At 40.3% G+C, this 20,455-nt stretch overlaps 1 protein-coding gene across 2 annotated transcripts in view; it reads right to left on the bottom strand.

Moving 5' to 3' along the window:
• Positions 1-20,455, bottom strand: part of sema6ba (sema domain, transmembrane domain (TM), and cytoplasmic domain, (semaphorin) 6Ba) — a 96,400-nt gene that overhangs the window by 50,780 nt on the left and 25,165 nt on the right. For both annotated transcript variants that reach the window (XM_034182395.1, XM_034182396.1), the window contains exons 2-3: positions 11,029-11,152; positions 3,073-3,184 (exon numbers count right to left, since the gene is read on the bottom strand). In XM_034182395.1, the coding sequence (XP_034038286.1) occupies positions 3,073-3,184; positions 11,029-11,149 (233 nt within the window). In that variant the 5' untranslated portion in view covers positions 11,150-11,152. The remainder of the gene's footprint in view (positions 1-3,072; positions 3,185-11,028; positions 11,153-20,455) is intronic.

The raw sequence follows: 20,455 nt of genomic DNA, 5'->3' as shown, positions 1-20,455 counted from the left end.
TGCCTTTGGAGACGGCTTATGGTAGAGAAATGAACATTCCATACATGAGCAACAGCTCTGGTTGACATTCCTGCTGTCAGCATGCCAATTGCACGCTCCCTCAAATCTTGCGACATCTGTGGCATTGTGCTGTGTGATAAAACTGCACCTTTCAGAGTGGCCTTTTGTTGTGGGCAGTCTAAGGCACACCTGTGCACTAATCATGGTGTCTAATCAGCATCTTGATATGGCACACCTGTGAGGTGGGATGGATTATCTCAGCAAAGGAGAAGTGCTCACTATCACAGATTTAGACTGGTTTGTGAACAATATTTGAGGGAAATGGTGATATTGTATCTGTGGAAAAAGTTTTAGATCTTTGAGTTCATCTCATACAAAATGGGAGCAAAACCAAAAGTGTTGCGTTTATATTTTTGTTGAGTGTGTATACGAGGTATCTTATAAACCTAACCGGCAGTTTTATATAAAAAAAAACTATATGGATTTGATTGACATGCGATTACACCAATCATGCTTGAACCCCTCGTGCGCATGCGTGAGTTTTTTCACGCGTGTCGATGACGTCATTTCCTTGTGGGCAGGCCTTGAGTGAGATGTGGTCCCGCCCTCTCGGCTGAATTCCTTTGTTTCACACGCTGCTCGAGACGGCACGCGTTGCTTTATCAAACTTTTTTCTGGACCTGTGAGGAATATCTGAGTGGACACTATTCGAGAAATTCAGCTGGTTTTCGGTGAAAAGTTTAAGGGCTGATGAGAGATTATGGGGTGTTTCTGTCGCTGTAAGGACTTCCCATGGAGCGGGACGTCCTGCAGCGCTTCCAGGCGCCGTCGTCGGCCTGTTTCAAGCTGAAATCATCCTAATTTAAGGCTCTGTTGACCCAGGACGTCGCGAGAGAACAGAGAAGATTCAGAAGAGGCCGGCATGAGGAGTTTATGCGGACATTCCACTGTTTAAGGACATTTTGTAATGAAAGACGTGCGCGCAAATTCGCTGAGTCGTTTCCGTGACGACTCGGTGAATCTGTGTGCGCCGCGACAGGAAAAACACCTCCGTGTTGAAAACCATTTGTAAAATTCAGGCAGCTTTTGATGGCTTTCAACAAGTGAGTAACTGAGAAATTGTTTAACAGCTTGGGCATGTTCCAACTTGCCCGTTAAGGTTTCCAACACGGAGGTGTTTTTCCTGTCGCGACCCCCCGCGGTCGGGTCCGGCCCAACATGCGACTCTGCCCGCACGTTCTTTCATTACAAAATGTCCGTTAACAATGGAATGTCCGAATAAACTCCTCATGCCGACTTCTTCTGAAAGTTCTCTGTTCTCTGAGGACTTCCTGGATCAACAGAGCCTGAAATGTGGACGTTTTCAACTTGAAACGGCAAGACGCTGCCGCCTCGAAGCGCAGATCGCCGTCAGGCGCCGTGGGCCGTCCTTAAGGCGACACTACCAGACCAAAATCTCTCATCAACCATTAAAATTTTTACCGAAAACCAGCTGGATTTATCAAATGGTGTCCACTCAGTTGTGCCTTACAGTTTTGAAAAAAATTTGATCAAACAAAGCAGCAGTCTCTGAGCCATTCCTAAACAATGAAAAAATCAACGAGAGGGTGGGCGACTCCTCACTCAAAGACTGCCCACAGGCGAATGACGTAACCGACAGGCGTGAAAAAACTCTTGCATGCCCACGAGGGTTCAAGCATGTCTGATGTAATCACACGTGATTCAAATCCATATGGTTTTTGAAAAAAAATAATAAGGTCGGATACTTTTCTAATAGACCTCGTTATATATATATATATATATATATATATATATATATATATATATATATTACTGAGGAAAATAAGTATTTGAACACCTGTGAAAATCAATGTTAATATTTGGTACAGTAGCCTTTGTTTGCAATTACAGAGGTCAAAGGTTACCTGTAGTTTTTCACCAGGTTTTCACACAGTGCAGCAGGGATTTTGGTCCACTCCTCCATACAGATCTTCTCCAAATCTTTCAGGTTTGGACTGTCAGCTACCTCCAAAGATTTTCTATTGAGTTCAGGTCTGGAGACTGGCCAGGCCACTCCAGGACCTTGAAATGCTTCTTATGGAGCCCCTCCTTAGTTGCCCTGGCTGTGTGTTTGGGGTCATTGTCATGCTGGAAGACCCAGCCATGACCCATCTTCAATGCTCTTACTGAGGGAGAGAGGTTGTTTGCCTAAATCTCGCAATACATGACCCCATCCATCCTCCCTTCAATACGGTGCAGTTGTCCTGTCCCCTTTGCAGAAGAGCACCCCCAGAATATGATGTTTCCACCCCCATGCTTCACAGTCGGGCTGGTTTTCTTGGGGTTGTTCTCATCTCATCATCTGACTAAAAAGATTAATCCAGGGTTTGAGTATATTTCTTATTGTTACATGGGAAACAAGGTACCAGTAGATTCAGTAGATTCTCACAAATCCAACAATATATATATATATATATATATATATATATATATATATATATATATATATATATATATATATATAAACAAATCAGACCATAGCACAAAAAAAAGCAAAATAAACAACTTCTGGGCTATTAATGCTAATGATAATTAGCAATATCTCAATAACCGAAATCATATTACTCTCTGTTCTCACTAACAGGTAATTATCCCCTTCTATTATTATATTGGGGACCATTTTTCTAAGGAAAAAAAAGTTGGGAACCACTGTTGTATATATTTATTGATCATGACCATCCGAAACATTCTCCTAAACTGACCCAGAGTTCTACTCTGTTTCATTCCATCTCCAAGAGTGTTGCATGCAGTAACCACTAGCCTGTTTTATTTACATTTGTCCTCACACTTTCTTTCCTTTAACTTGATCTTGTGTTTATTTCCTCTTGTACTAAACAGCTTTTGAATGTTAATTTGCAATTGCAATAAATTCAGGTCTTTGCATTGTTTCTGAGATCTTATACTCTCCCAAGTCACCACATTTTAGTCTGTAATTTTAAGCAGCAGGAGGAAGATGTTGCATCAAATGAAAGCAAATGTGGCACACAGTCGGAGGCGGTTGCTGTTGGTTACCTGGCTCCTATGTAGAGCGTGCGATTGACTTGGAGCACCGTCTGGATGTGCAGCTCCTGCCACTGTGCTGAACGATGAGCTCGGCCCAAGAAGACCGGATACCTCCTCACCACTGATGAGAGTGGGGGAGGGAGAGAGAGAGAGAGAGAGAGAGAGAGAGAGAGAGAGAGAGAGAGAGAGAGAGATACCAATCAATCTAATACCAATCTATCCACCAATAGCAAAAATTCACCATGCAATTATTCAGACGATATGCAAACTGCATTTCTGTGCCAATCAGTTAAATATAAAACTGGTAGAGTGGCACAGATTTAGAAAGAATTTGAGAGAATCATTGAATAATCAGCAGGAAGGGATGATTGTGTTGAAATATGTTCCAGTCACACACACACACACACACACACACACACACACACACACACACACACACACACACACACACACACACACACACACACACACACACACACACACACACACACACACACACACACAATATGTGGAAACATGGAGCAACCACTTCTCTAAAAGGACATCCAAACCCAAAACTAGTGTTGAAGGAGGATGCAGTTTAATCAGTCTCCTGCAAAGACATCATATGTAGTTATCATATAGATGAGCGCCTTGGGGCAACTGTTTGTTGTGATTTGGCGCTATACAAGAAAAAAGTTGATTGATTGATTGATTGATTGATTGATAAAACCAATCCACATATTTCTGCACACAGTTTTTTTTTTTAATAAACTTCACTGTTTCTGCTGCTGGTTTAATTTTCAGCACCATGTAAATCCACTTTGCAAAAATAATTCAAATAATTTGTGCACAAACATTTCTGTTTATGGATAAGAAGTGATGCTATCAAGTGAACAAACACAAGGATGTGTGATTCCAATCAGCATCACTTCATGAGTTGTATGCACATTTAAAATTCATTTGAAAAGATCAGTGTACACCAAATGCAAACCATATCTGCATCAGAACAACAAACTCTGCTCCATAAACAAATTCATTCAAATTATTTACTCAGCAAAGATGCTACTTGTGATATTTGAGGGTTTTTAAATTCAGTCACACTTTCCTGCGCATGTGATAAGCTAAAAAAAATTAAATGCCTGTGTGCTTGCTCAGGGATGTTGGTAAAGGTTAGACTTTACCCATGTCAAGCACCTTGAGGCAGCATTGTTGTGATTTGGTGCTGTGTAAATAAAATAAATAGAATTTTGCTTTTCACCAAAATTTTGGTAACTCTGAGTTCAAACATGATCAGGCTTCACCAACACCCTCTAAAGACCTTAAAGCCCACTCTACTGAACAGTTGATTGTTGGAACTGATTATCCTCCAGCAGCCACAGATTTGGTCAATCAGCCACAAAACAAAATAAAATAAAATAAAAATAAGCATTTGGTCCATACAAAGACACAGATTAAAAAAAAAAAGATTAAAGATTGCAGACATCTACCTTGTATCTCCAGTACTTCCATCCTAGATTTTGCCTTGAGAAACTGCCTTGGCGTTTTTGGTCAGAGATCAATTATTGTAAATGGAATCCACTGGCCGTATTTTAATTAGTCCACATTAGGTAGTTATTTTGATAACTTTGTTCTTGTGCATTGACAGAATATTCATCACTATGACTGCTCTGCCTCGGCAATGGCTGTGGCATTCTTATGATTCTGAATCTGTCCTCCTCCCCAGACTTTTGTGGTGTAAGCAAGAAGCACTTTGCTTTGTTTACACTGTGTAACTTCATTCAATACCTTTAACAAGATGGTGGCACAAGCTACTTATTACTGGCTGGTTCAACCAAAGAAGATGTCCACTCTAGTCTTTATTCATTTCTGTAGTTCACCATAAATTATAAACCTCACAGCTTTACATTTTGAAAGCAGAACTGCCATATTGTATTTTCCTCAAATCCCAATGTGGTAACTTGGTGAAGTCAGCAACACAGCTGGTTGTTTTTAAATCCAAAATTAGGACAAACTCTGGTACTGTGTTAAATACAGTACCAGAAAGCAAAAGACACATTTCTCCAAATCTACTCACCAAAGCCTAAGACAAATGAATGCCATGGTACAAATTACCAGCTGGGGATGCTCAGTGCACAAGTGTGACATATTTTTATTGATTTATTTATTTGTATTAATATATTTTGCAGTTTTTAAGTGTTTCCTACTAGGCTATACATTTTGTAGCCTATGTATAATGTAATACGCATCCATACTTGGCAGTGGGGCAGTGTTGGGGAAATCGAATCATGTACTGGATAAATATCTGCTCTTCACTTATTGTTCCACATCTATCTTTATCTGCATTCTGGGGTAAAACCTATAAAAACAATTTACAACTTTTACACATACATATATACTACTACTACTACTACTACTACAAATTAGGATTGTGCATTACATGGGGTATAGGGAGCACACAAACACACTGTTTTTGAGGTCACATCCATTGAAATTTGGGGATCTGGTTAAATTGAAAACAGCACAGATTATGTAGAAAGCTAAAAAATAATTTACTTTCTGGTAATATACAAAAAATGTTTTGTGACAAGGCAGAACATTAATCTTGAAAATGCACTGTGTTCCTACAACTGTGGAGAACACATGTACGAGTATGTGTATTTCAGTTTGTGGGGTGGATTTGTGGACTGGCTTAGATAAATTACAGAGAAGCACTAATATAAAGCACTTTAAAAAGATGTACAGAGGAAATGCTTTCAGAATGTATGCAAATGAGGAGGGCTATGCTGAGAGACAGGCTTATATAATGTATATCATTTTTGACTATTTAATTATTTTTAGGCATTAGGTTGGCAATGCACTGTATATAATTTGGGTTAGTGCGATGATAATAGGAAATTATAAGTACGAACTTCTTCCTACAACTTTTCAAGCATTGTTTATTTACTGGCAATTTTCTTGTGAATTTTTTCCTTTTTAGTATTTTTTTTAACCTCCTCTGTATTTTGGTGTGCACTCAGGTTTGTAGACAGCGCTGTCAACACGGCCCTCCACTTCATCCTCCAGCATCTGAACATCCCAAGAACCAACGCCAAAATTCTGTTTGTGAACTTCAGCTCTGCTTTCAATACGATCATCCCGGCCCTGCTGCACGCCAAGCTCTCTCAGCTTGGTGTGCCCAACTTCACCTGTAGGTGGATCACTGACTTCCTGTAGCAGCATGTAAAGCTGGCGCACGTCTCCTACACACGGTCCATCAGTACCAGATCCCCTCAAGGCTGCGTTCTTTCTCCTCTACTCTTCTCTCTGTACACCAACAGCTGCACCTCCAGTCACCACTCTGTGAAGCCCCTGAAGTTCACAGACGATACGACCCTCATCGGACTCATCTCTGATGGGGATGAGTCTGCTGACAGACGAGAGATCGATCACCTGGTGTCCTGGTGCAGACAGAACAATCTGGAGCTTAACGCCCTCAAGACAGTGGAGTTAGTTGTTGACTTCAGAAAGAACCCAGTCCTGGCCAAGCCCATTACCCAGTGTGACTCCCCAGTCGCCACTGTAGAGTCCTTCTGCTGCCTGGGGATCACATCACCCAGGACCTCAAGCGGGTGCTGAACGTCAGCTCTCTCATCAAGAGAGCTCAACAGAGGATGTACTTTCTGCAGTAGCTGAGGAAGTTCAACCTGCCAAAAACAATGATGGTGAACTTCTACACTGTCATCACTGAGTCCATCCCCTCCTCTTCCATCACCGTCTGGCACGCTGCTGCCACTGCTAAGGACAGTAGCAGACTGCAGCGAATCATTCATGAAGCAGAGAAGGTGATCGACTACAGTCTGCCATCCTTACAGGAACTGTACACCTCCAGGGCTCTGAGGGGAGCAAGGAAGTCTGTGGCTGATCCCTCCCACCCAGGAGACAAACTTTTGTCACCCTCACTTCTGGCAGGAGGCTGAAGTCCATCAGGACCAAAACCTCAAGACACAAAAACAGCTTCTGTCCATCAATCAATCAATCAATCAATCAATCAATTTTTTTATATAGCACCAAATCACAACAAACAGTTGCCCCAAGGCGCTTTATATTGTAAGGCAAGGCCATACAATAATTATGTAAAACCCCAACGGTCAAAACGACCCCCTGTGAGCAAGCACTTGGCTACAGTGGGAAGGAAAAACTCCCTTTTAACAGGAAGAAACCTCCAGCAGAACCAGGCTCAGGGAGGGGCAGTCTTCTGCTGGGACTGGTTGGGGCTGAGGGAGAGAACCAGGAAAAAGACATGCTGTGGAGGGGAGCAGAGATCGATCACTAATGATTAAATGCAGAGTGGTGCATACAGAGCAAAAGAGAAAGAAACAGTGCATCATGGGAACCCCCAACAGTCTACGTCTATAGCAGCATAACTAAGGGATGGTTCAGGGTCACCTGATCCAGCCCTAACTATAAGCTTTAGCAAAAAGGAAAGTTTTAAGCCTAATCTTAAAAGTAGAGAGGGTGTCTGTCTCACTGATCTGAATTGGGAGCTGGTTCCACAGGAGAGGAGCCTGAAAGCTGAAGGCTCTGCCTCCCATTCTACTCTTACAAACCCTAGGAACTACAAGTAAGCCTGCAGTCTGAGAGCGAAGCGCTCTATTGGGGTGATATGGTACTACGAGGTCCCTAAGATAAGATGGGACCTGATTATTCAAAACCTTATAAGTAAGAAGAAGAATTTTAAATTCTATTCTAGAATTAACAGGAAGCCAATGAAGAGAGGCTAATATGGGTGAGATATGCTCTCTCCTTCTAGTCCCCGTCAGTACTCTAGCTGCAGCATTTTGAATTAACTGAAGGCTTTTTAGGGAACTTTTAGGACAACCTGATAATAATGAATTACAATAGTCCAGCCTAGAGGAAATAAATGCATGAATTAGTTTTTCAGCATCACTCTGAGACAAGACCTTTCTGATTTTAGAGATATTGTGTAAATGCAAAAAAGCAGTCCTACATATTTGTTTAATATGCGCTTTGAATGACATATCCCGATCAAAAATGACTCCAAGATTTCTCACAGTATTACTAGAGGTCAGGGTAATGCCATCCAGAGTAAGGATCTGGTTAGACACCATGTTTCTAAGATTTGTGGGGCCAAGTACAATAACTTCAGTTTTATCTGAGTTTAAAAGCAGGAAATTAGAGGTCATCCATGTCTTTATGTCTGTAAGACAATCCTGCAGTTTAGCTAATTGGTGTGTGTCCTCTGGCTTCATGGATAGATAAAGCTGGGTATCATCTGCGTAACAATGAAAATTTAAGCAATACCGTCTAATAATACTGCCTAAGGGAAGCATGTATAAAGTGAATAAAATTGGTCCTAGCACAGAACCTTGTGGAACTCCATAATTAACTTTAGTCTGTGAAGAAGATTCCCCATTTACATGAACAAATTGTAATCTATTAGACAAATATGATTCAACCACCGCAGCGCAGTGCCTTTAATACCTATGGCATGCTCTAATCTCTGTAATAAAATTTTATGGTCAACAGTATCAAAAGCAGCACTGAGGTCTAACAGAACAAGCACAGAGATGAGTCCACTGTCCGAGGCCATAAGAAGATCATTTGTAACCTTCACTAATGCTGTTTCTGTACTATGATGAATTCTAAAACCTGACTGAAACTCTTCAAATAGACCATTCCTCTGCAGATGATCAGTTAGCTGTTTTACAACTACCCTTTCAAGAATTTTTGAGAGAAAAGGAAGGTTGGAGATTGGCCTATAATTAGCTAAGATAGCTGGGTCAAGTGATGGCTTTTTAAGTAATGGTTTAATTACTGCCACCTTAAAAGCCTGTGGTACATAGCCAACTAACAAAGATAGATTGATCATATTTAAGATCGAAGCATTAAATAATGGTAGGGCTTCCTTGAGCAGCCTGGTAGGAATGGGGCCTAATAAACATGTTGATGGTTTGGATGAAGTAACTAATGAAAATAACTCAGACAGAACAATCGGACAGAAAGAGTCTAACCAAATACCGGCATAACTGAAAGAAGCCAAAGATAACGATACGACTTTGGGATGGTTATGAGTAATTTTTTCTCTAATAGTTAAAATTTTGTTAGCAAAGAAAGTCATGAAGTCATTACTAGTTAAAGTTAATGGAATACTCAGCTCAATAGAGCTCTGACTCTTTGTCAGCCTGGCTACAGTGCTGAAAAGAAACCTGGGGTTGTTCTTATTTTCTTCAATTAGTGATGAGTAGAAAGATGTCCTAGCTTTACGGAGGGCTTTTTTTATAGAGCAACAGACTCTTTTTCCAGGCTAAGTGAAGATCTTCTAAATTAGTGAGACGCCATTTCCTCTCCAACTTACGGGTTATCTGCTTTAAGCTACGAGTTTGTGAGTTATACCACGGAGTCAGGCACTTCTGATTTAAAGCTCTCTTTTTTAGAGGAGCTACAGCATCCAAAGTTGTCTTCAATGAGGATGTAAAACTATTGACGAGATACTCTATCTCACTTACAGAGTTTAGGTAGCTACTCTGCACTGTGTTGGTATATGGCATTAGAGAACATAAAGAAGGAATCATATCCTTAAACCTAGTTACAGCGCTTTCTGAAAGACTTCTAGTGTAATGAAACTTATTCCCCACTGCTGGGTAGTCCATCAGAGTAAATGTAAATGTTATTAAGAAATGATCAGGCAGAAGGGAGTTTTCAGGGAATACTGTTAAGTCTTCTATTTCCATACCATAAGTCAGAACAAGATCTAAGATATGAATAAAGTGGTGGGTGGACTCATTTACTTTTTGAGCAAAGCCAATAGAGTCTAATAATAGATTAAATGCAGTGTTGAGGCTGTCATTCTCAGCATCTGTGTGGATGTTAAAATCGCCCACTATAATTATCTTATCTGAGATAAGCACTAAGTCAGACAAAAGGTCTGAAAATTCATAGAGAAACTCACAGTAACGACCAGGTGGACGATAGATAATAACAAATAAAACTGGTTTTTGGGACTTCCAATTTGGATGGACAAGACTAAGAGTCAAGCTTTCAAATGAATTAAAGCTCTGTCTGGGTTTTTGATTAATTAATAAGCTGGAATGGAATGGAAGCTGGAATGGAAGCAGGAATGGAGTCCATCTACAGCTGGACTCATAAACAATGCCAGAGACCTCCCCCCCACTTCCTCTGACCCCCCCCCCCACTACCATAAAGTAAGGACTGGTCATCCCTGCACTGTAAGGTACTGTACATCTGCACACCAATCACCTGTCTTTACACTGTCCCATTCCATTATGTTTTATTTATTTAACAGTGGATATAGAGTTGTGCTCAAAAGTTTACATACATTGGCAGAATTTTTGTCCGAAACATATTCAGTGGCAGTTTTACGCTGTGTGCTGCGAGTCCTGTTTTTGCAGCGTACAGACGAGGCGTTCAGAACAAGTAGCAGCAGGAGCCTACGAGGAACTTTCAGAAAGAGGAGGACAAGGACCTCTCTGGGGATCCCTCATCATCTGGAGACAGATTGGTAAAATGTCTCATTGTCCTTGACTGCTGAGGTGGGAGAGAGGACATAGTTATCCATCTCGACCTGTCTCCTCCTTTCTCTCGTTCTCTCCCACCCACCGCCACGTAACTCCCCATCCAATCCAAAGATCTCCCACTTTTTCATCTCCTGGAATCTATATCAATCATCACCTTCTTTCTTTCTTTCCTCCATCCTTTGTTTTGGCTGCCTGCTGTGCAGTCACATAGAGATGGAGAAAAGTGTCTTTATTTATCTATACGCCTGCATCGCTCTGCAGTATCTCCATGCCAAGTCTCTGAACTTTGACCCCTAATTTCCACATTCACCACAGGGCCATTCATCAATGCTGCCTGCACACACACACACACACACACACACACACACACACACACACACACACACACACACACACACACACACACACACACACACACACACACACAGGCAGAGGGAAGGGCACGTACCCTCTACAGGGACGTAGCTGAGTGGACTGGGTTCCTCTGGGAATGAAGTATCAGCCAGTTGAAGCAGCAGGAGCAGAAATGTGAGGGGAGGAGCCACGGTCGTCATGGCAGCAGAACACATGCACTGTTGGCAAAGAGAGAGGAGAGACAACATGTTCATTGTCGTGTCGGGTATTTTGGTGCATGCATGATAAAGAATATATGGTTTAATTAGATGACCATTCAAACACATTCCTGACAAGCCATACAAGGATTAGGTTTTTAAAGTGATGTCATTAGATGTAAATATTGGGGTTTTCTTTATGATATCTTCCAACACAGTCCCCGAGGCCTATCAGGTGCTTATCTCTGGATAATACAGTAGCATGGGGAGGATGAGAGTCTACAACTCCCCCTGGATGTGACACCAGTCCATTACAGGTTCATTCCAGAGCCAAGGCCAGTGCCTATTTACAGCTGGGTGGTCTGAGACAGTGCACATGAAGTGTGCCTTGTGATGTCATGAATGATTTTATCACACACCATAATTTAGAATGTAAACAAAGCGTCCCTCCTTGGCCACTCCTCCACAACCATCTGTCCTTCCCCCCTCCTTCGTCCATATTGAACAGAAGGCGTTGTTGTTGAACTGTAGTTTGAAGTTTTTAACAGATCTAGCAGCCAGATGCACATGGATTCTACCCTGACCAGTTTTTGGACATATTTCTGGAACGCTGTTGCTCTCTGCGATCTTGAAAAAAAAAAACTACAAAAAAAAAAAAAAAAAAAAATCAGTTGTTATGTGGTGAGTAGTGAGTATTGCTGCACTCAAAAACTGATGCATTGGATGAACTCAGTTCAATTATGAGAAGGATTTCCATATATAAATATATGTATCTCCAACTCAAATAAAGTGCATCCATGCAAGATAATTAAATTTAAATAAGAAAAATAACTGGTGCAACACAGGAATAAGTGCCAGAAAATTTAATAAGGTGCTGAAAGTAAAAAAGGTTCAACGGGACTAACGTTTCGATGTGAACACATCGAAACGTTGCACCAGTTATTTTTCTTTTTTACAAATTAGTCCTACTTGGCTGCACCAGATTTGTTTGTGCTATACAGAAGCGAGGCGAACTCTTTGTTTTTGCTCTATAATTAAATTTAACTTAGTTGGGACTACATATATTTATTAGATGGGAATCCTGCCCATAATTGATTTGAGTTCATCCAATCAGTCATTTGTTTGAAAACTGACTCATTGGATTGAATTCCGTCTAACAAATATACGTAGTCCCAACTCAATTAAATTACATTATATTGCATGGATGTGTTCTGTTTGAGTTGGGGCTACGTATATTTATTAGATGGAAATCCTGCGCATAATTGAATTGAGTTCATCTAAGAACCATTTTTTTCAGTGTGTCTGTTTATAGACACGGAGATGAGCAGTGGCTTCACAGGGCAAGACTCACACACACTAAATGTGCAGACTCTGAAATCAAATGCACTAAATGTGCATGTACAACCAGACCAGTGGAGAGAAAAGCTCACAGCACAGAGGGAGTGCTGCTTTATTCTCTGCACAGGATGCCATTAAGCAACTAAATCTTTACATAGCATGGAGTTGTTAGTTGGTATATTGTGTTTAAAATACTATTCATAGCACCTTCAAAAGCAATGATGTTGAGTTTTACTTGGTGTTTTTTAATGATGTCATAAGCCAATAACTGTGGGACTTGACAAAACAAAAAAAATGTTTTCCAAAATCTGGTTCCACACGCTCTCCTGCCTCAACTCCAATGAAGGTCAGTGTTTCACAAACAGCAAAATAACCAGAACACCAATGGAAACACAACATCTTTGGTATTAACAGGTATATGCAGGGATTTGACCAAGAGATGTGGCCTTGTGCACATGTGAGTGTTCAAGCCAGGGTCAGAACATTCAGCAAAGTACTGCTGCCACCAATCTATCTTCAGAATGGACCGATTATGTTTTTATTGTTCGTTGAAAGGTGGATATTTTAAGAAATGTCACTCCATTGTCAAGCAGAAATAACTGGATGGACCAAAAGACAAAAACATTCAAGGAATTACAAAGTCCCCTTGGGTGGCAGTTTCTTACACTAATTGTTTTTCTATATGGACATATTGAGGATATACTACATGGTAATGAGCCATAAAAAGACGAGTTGTTCCCTTCAGGTCAGATAGGGTTTAAAAAGGACAGATGAAATGGAAGACCACAGAATTATAGGTAAAGCCTTTTAAAAAGTCAAAGATCAAGATGGCTCTGAATCATGTACAAGGAAAAATAAAGAGAGCGATTTAGGTTTTTAAAAAGTTCAGAAGTCGTGCAAGGTTCACAGAGTTGAAAACGCCGCAGATGCACAAACCTACTGAACCAATTACATTACTGCAAATAAGACTTAAACGAGAACATCAAACACAATTTAAAATGTAATGACTTTTCTGTGCGTTTACTTAAAACACCCGCGGCCAAGTGTTAGAGCTGGAAAAAGATCAGAGTGACGAAACACATTATCTCTGATGTGCGAATGTTCTGTAAAGGAAGCGATGTAAAGGATAAAAAAAAATACCAAGAGGAATGTGGAGATCAGAGAGGGCGGATTAACAGCTTTTGTCTCACTTGTTGTAAAACTGAAAAGCGCCGAATGTGATGAAACACAAAGGGAACGAGAGGTTGATATCTGCAGAAAGGATGTGAGCGGTGTGTACGCTCTCAGCATCAAATCAACCTGAATGCCACATTCCACATTTCCCCCAACCCCCGTGTATTCTCCTTTCATCCTCTGCCCCTCCATCACCCACCTCCTCTTCTCATTTCTCTTACTTGGTATCTTTCAGCTGGTCTGAGGCCAGATAAAAGCACCACCACTGTTTTACAGACAGAACAGCAAATTGTCACGTAGATGTAGTAGTTGCTACAGTGATGACAACTGCTATTTGAAGCTTGTTCACAGATGCACCAACACACACACACACACACACACACACACACACACACAGACACACACACACACACACACACACACACACACACACACACACACACACACACACACACACACACACACACACACACACACACACACACACACACACACACACACACAGGTTTGAAAACATCACCGGAGCCAGTGGGATGCTGCAGATGACACTCCCCGGCCACTTCAAATGAAATTGAAAATTTGACATCTCTTCTTTTCAGACACATTGGAAGAGCCTGGGGAGATGGGGTTTGCATCATCTGGCTCTCCTACAGAGAGCTGATGGAGGCAGGTTTGAGCACAATACCATGTCATTGTGGTCCTGTAATGAGTGGGATCCAAATTTGGTAAGTAAAAATCACTCTACTTTTCCCTATGGTTCACTACCCGCTACGTCACAAGCCACCACTCAAACTAATTTTTGGACTAGTTTCTACTTTTGGTGTCATATTATTCCCAATACAAAAAAAGCACTTTCCTTTGGGCATTCATAACCATAAGTTGAAAGGTATTTATTCAACTGTGATTCTTTACATTATGTTCATTTTATCTCTTCGACAAACAATTTTTCTCACCTGTTACTGCAATGAGATGTCATTTCATCTATGTCACATGTTAAACCTTGAGACGGCAACTTTGGGTCTCTGCATAATTCAAAACCAGAATCTTCTCTGTTGCTTCAGTGGTTACTGAGATGCAGTGAGGGGTAATTTCATTGGGGTCAAGGGTCAAGACAGGCATTTGTGGTTCTTTTCATGAGAAATGTTCAGCTAAATCAGAAACAGAAATTCTGGGTTTCTACGTTATTCAAGACTACAATCTCCTCTGCAGTCTTTGTGGTTAATGAAATTCAATAAGGAATTAGCCCTTACTGTAATTGCTGGGCTCAAATGTCATTACAGACATTTGTGGTTGTTTTAAAGAAAACGCTCAATTGCCTTGTAAACTATTACTTTTTTTGCTCCATTTTTTAAAACTTTGCCTACAGTAGCCATAATACACTGTCACATTAACCCCCTACGACCCGCCTCATTTTGGCTTGTCAGTATCTCACAAATAAAACGTGAAATTTCCCATCGATGGGATATACAGGGTTAGATTAATATGGCACTATTGCAGGTGACTGGCGACTGCTTTGGTTTCACTGCAACTCTGTATTAAGATTTTTGCACCACGACAATAAATCTGTTTCACAATCATTTAAAATTTTGAAATTCAAGTGTGGTTCATATATGTGTCAAACCATAAGAGGTGTTTCATACAGATCAACTAGTAAGTCCTTCAGGCTTCTCCTTTTATTCACTCATGTCTATCTCGGCTTTCAGTGCTTACCAGTCGAGTGAGTATAAGAGAAATTGTGGAGAGCTGGACATGTCCCAACTTGTCCTCTAACACTCGAAACGGAGGTGTTCCTTTGTCTCGCTTCATCAGCGAATCGGTCGTGACGCGTGAAGCCTCTGCGCGGCTTTCCATGACAAAATCTCTTGTTAAAAGTGAAATCTGCCGGAAAATGGCTGATGTTCAGCTCTTGTGATAACCAGAGAAAGAGCACACGACGGTCTCGTATCCACAGAGCCATCAGCTTAGAAATGATCCAGTGGTTTGTGCCGCGTCGTCGCAGCTCTGAGCGCGGCGCACTGACCGTCCTTAAAGCAGTCCTGAAAGCTGTAGTAAAAGTGCTTATTATCTGTGAAGCCCGTAAAATTTTCACCGAAAGCCAGATAACTTTTTTGAATGGTTTCCAGGTGCCAGTCTCTAACAGCTTCTGAAAAAATTCTGATGGAAAAAAGTCCTTTTCATTCCGCCATTTCCAGACAATGAAAATCCGATGAGGGGGCGGGACCACTCCTTCCCAAGGCGTGCTCACAGGCGAATGACGTCACCGACAGGCGTGGAAAAACTCACGCATGCGCACGAGGGTTCAAGCATGTCTGATGTAAAAACATATGAATGAAATCCATATAGTTTTGAAAAAAAATAAAAAGGTATACTTTATTGACAGACCTCGTATATATATATATATATATATATATATATATATATATATATATATATATATATATATATATATATATATATATATATATATACACACACACACACAGGGTTGGGTAGGATTACTTTGAAATGTAATCCAAAAGTAATCAGATTACAAGTAATCCAAATGTATGCACATACATACATGTAATCCACATGTATTCTTTCAAAGTAATCCTACCCAACCTTGTATATATATATATATATATATATATATAGGGACAGCAATTTTAAATAAATGAACAAAAACTTTCCAAAGTAGCACGAATATGCTATATACCAATATCCTACAGTCCTACAGCAAATCACAATAAACCCTCCTCATTAGAGTGTGTATTGATCAAATTATAGATCATTAAGTTAAAACCTCAGCTCTAAGCCATTGCTCGAATATGTAGGCTTTGAAAATGAGGTTTGCATCAGTGCTTTTGGTTTTACAAAGTCAGAGACAAACGATAGAGGAAAGACAATAAAAATGGGTCTGATAAAAACTAAAAACCCTTTAAAATGAACAGAATTTGGCAATAGTTAGGTGGCACCTTAAAAATCCCAGTGATGACCAAGGGTGTTATAAAATGCAGGGAACTGATTTAAATGAGTGAAAAACAGAACGGCTCTCGTTCAGATCATGTTTGCATGGTAGGATTAAATGGTGTGACATTGACATAGTTAGCATGCAATGGTGTAATCAGCCTCGTGAAGACGACCATTATCAAATCACCTGCTAACACATCATTAACCAATCAGCAGGTCAGCTCAAGGAGGACAATCACCTGCTTTCAGCCCTTATCTGTTTGTCCATGTGCTCTGTACTGATCTGCGGGTTTCCAGGTCCATTTCATAACATATTTCCCTCCCGATGTGGCAGGAAAGTAAAGCAGCACAGCAGAGATACAGCATCTTCTATACACGAACCTCACCCAGCCGACAAATAAGATCTAATTAGAGAAAAATTGAATGTTTCTTTGATGGTATCTTTCTTCGGGTGTCTTAAAAGGACGATATATTAAAACATCTTCCCAGGATGAAAAACAGTGCACTGCGGTAAAGAGACAATCCCATGAAAGAAGGTGTAATGAGAGTGTCTTTGCAGTGCAATGTAATCAGGGCACTTTTATGATGCCAATGACTAGGAACTGTGTTTATTGTCAATGACGAACCACTGAATCATAAATACAGAAGCCCTCAGGAGTACTTGCACAGAGAGGAGCAGAACCAAACCCCAGCCACTGAAGGGACAACTGATAAATGACTTGAATTATCCAAATCCCATACTTGAACTGAATAACAGGTAATAGAGGGGTGTGTGTGTGTGTGTGTGTGTGTGTGTGTATACACACACAAAACATGTAATTATTTTTAAAAATAATTATTAGAACATTTGAATTATGTCAACATCTCTATATACACAATATTTTTTAAAATGGTTTTTAATAAGGTTAAAATGTTCTCGAGCAGCTAGTGTACAGTTGGCCATGACTGAAACATGATTCTTTCAGGTTTGGTCCAAAAACTTTTATTGTTTACCCTTGAGATAACTGTAGTTGCAAAATAGAGACTGACAGGAAACTGTAGTCTTCTTAGCTGAAAGGAAAACTTTGTATCTGTTGGTCACAGGTATTCTTGGAATATACACATACGGTGCATCCGGAAAGTATTCACAACTCTTTATTTTTTCCAAATTTTATGTTACAGCCTTATTCCGAAATGGCTAATTTTTTTCCTCAAATTCTACACACAATACCCCACAATGACAATGTGAAAAAAGGTTTTTTTTTTAGACTTTTGCACATTTATTAAAAATAAAAAACTAAGAAATAACATGTACATAAGTATTTACGGCCTTTGCCATGAAGCTCAAAATTGAGCTCAGGTGCGTCCTGTTTCCACTGATCATCCTTGAGATGTTTCAACAGCTTAACGGGAGTCCACCACGGGTAAATTCAGTTGATTGGACAAGATTTGGAAAGGCACACACCCATCTACATATAAGGTCTCACAGTTGACATTGCATGTCAGAGCACAAACCAAGCATGAGTTCAAAGAATTGTCTGTAGACCTCTGAAACAGGATTGTTTTGAGGCACAAATTAGGGGAGGGGTACAGAAACATTTCTGCTGCTTTGAAGGTTTCAAATGAGCACAGTGGCCTCTATCATCCATAAATGGAGAAATTTGGATCCACCAGCACTTTTCCTAGAGCTGCCTGCCCATCAAAACTGAGCAGTTGGGGGAGAAGGGCCTTAGACAGAGAGGTGATGAAGAACCTGATGGTCCCTCTTTCAGAGCTCCAGCATTCCTCTGTGGAAAGAGGAGAACCTTCCAGAAGGACAACCATCTCTGCAAAAAGCTACCAATCAGGCCTGTATGGTAGAGTGACCAGATTTAATAAATTTGCAAAAAAATAAAAAATAAACAAAAAATAAAACTTTTTCATGTTGTCATTATGGGGTATTGTATGTAGAATTTGGAGGGAAAATGAATTTAATCCATTCTGGAATAAGGCTGTAACATGAAAAAATGTGAAAAAAGTGAAGCACTGTCAATATTTTCCAGATGCACCATATACCAGCAGCCACTTTGGCTTCTCTGATTTGGAAAAAGCCTTGTCATGATCCAACGTCTGTGTTTTGGATGATATCGTATGAAAATTCAGCTCAAATATTTTGTGTGCATTCCTATGAATATCCATGTGCATGAGCAACAGGTGTTTTGCGTTTAATGTTTCAAAATGTGCATTATAGTTTGGGTTCAACTCAGTTTTATTCATGTTTTCTATGAAGTCATCACAGCCTCCCAGCTCAGGAATATCTAGGAAATGTATGAATTATTGTGCATTACTTTTCATACATTTTACTACAATTTTTCATGAGGATTACCTGTGTAACAATTCATTTAATTCTGTCCCCCTCTCCCAACACTTTCTTTGTTAGAAAATCCTTTTACAGCTTAATGCTGGTGACGCAACTGCAAACAGCATGTCATATCCTCCGTCACATGGGCTTGTTTACATCCCCAAGGCAACAGGAAAATCAAAGCATAAAGACTAGTTTTGACCTCAGACAAAGGCAGGAAAAGGGGTTAGGTAGGTTTGTTCTCTCTCCAGAAGACATGTAACTTCACAGTGTGCCCTCTGAATATCAACAAACTAGAACTTGGCACAGTCAGGCTTACTATGGAAGACAGGCGCCAATTTCTGATTGGTTGAATTTATGGTATGCTCCCAATATGGGCACAACATGCTCATGAATAAAGTGGAAATGTAATCTAGCCCACTTGCACATAGTATGCTGCTTTGCACTGCAAATTTAGCACCGTGTAAATAGCGTTTGTATCACCCATTATGTACCCAATCATTGGTACCTACCAATATATTAGTCTAAACCAGGTGTGTGCATGAAGGACCAGCACAGTACACATTTTCTTTGCTACCGATGACCTCAGCAGGTGATTTTACAGGTGATTGGGCCTTTAAACTGAGGGAGGGTAGAGTCCCTTAAGTCAGAGAGTAACGACATGATGAGCCAAAAAAAAAAAAGAGGTCACGTGCCATCTTGGGGCCAAAATAGTGTTCGTTTTAATCTGGCTGAATGTAAATCCAGTTATTTAATTTATTTATTCACTAAAAATGCGGGTTGCTGTGTGTTTGGATGAACAAACAAACACAACAAGGGCTTCAAAATGTACAGATTCCCTTCAGATCCGAACAGAAGAAAAGTTTGGGAAAATAAACTCAGCCAGGTGGGGTGGAAGCTGACTTCATCGTCAAAGCTTTGAGAGGTAAATTTATTGTTCATGTACAGTAAAACTCACCGAAGCCATCACTGTATAAACCAGATATTTGCAGTCACCAGGCAAAAAAGTCCCAATGTTTTGGTATTATTTTCCATGTAATGAACACCGCATATAATGGATTTTGTACAATGGATTTTTGCTCACATCGGATAAAATGTCCCATCCAATCGCAATGAATTTCCATTAAAAACCCCTTGCATATCGGACCAGAGTCATTTTCATGATTAAAAGCCCGACCGTTAATTTTTTTCACACTGTACTCAGACTCGGACCTGCAGCCTGACGTGCACCTGTCAAATCAAACACCACAGAAGGCTGTGATTTGACACTCACTCCTTCGTCTCCTGTCATATTTTAGTAGTGTTTGCAGTGCGCACGCTGATTTCAAATGGATCAGAAAAGTCCACAATTTTACAACATGGAGTTGGTAAAAATTGGAAATTGTACAGCTTACCTTTGATTTGGAGGTGATGATTAAAGAAAGAAATGCTTGCTGATGATCAAATTAGTCCAGAATAAAGCATAATCCAGTGACGGAGAACTTTAAAATTGACATCATGACACGGAGTTACAGAGCTGCAGAATCATAAATCAGGCTTTAAAT

This window comes from Thalassophryne amazonica, chromosome 12, assembly GCF_902500255.1.
Source record: "Thalassophryne amazonica chromosome 12, fThaAma1.1, whole genome shotgun sequence".
Lineage (NCBI taxonomy): Eukaryota > Metazoa > Chordata > Actinopteri > Batrachoidiformes > Batrachoididae > Thalassophryne > Thalassophryne amazonica.
The sequence above is the reverse complement of the archived record's forward strand: the minus strand, read 5'-3'. Positions and strand labels throughout refer to the sequence as shown.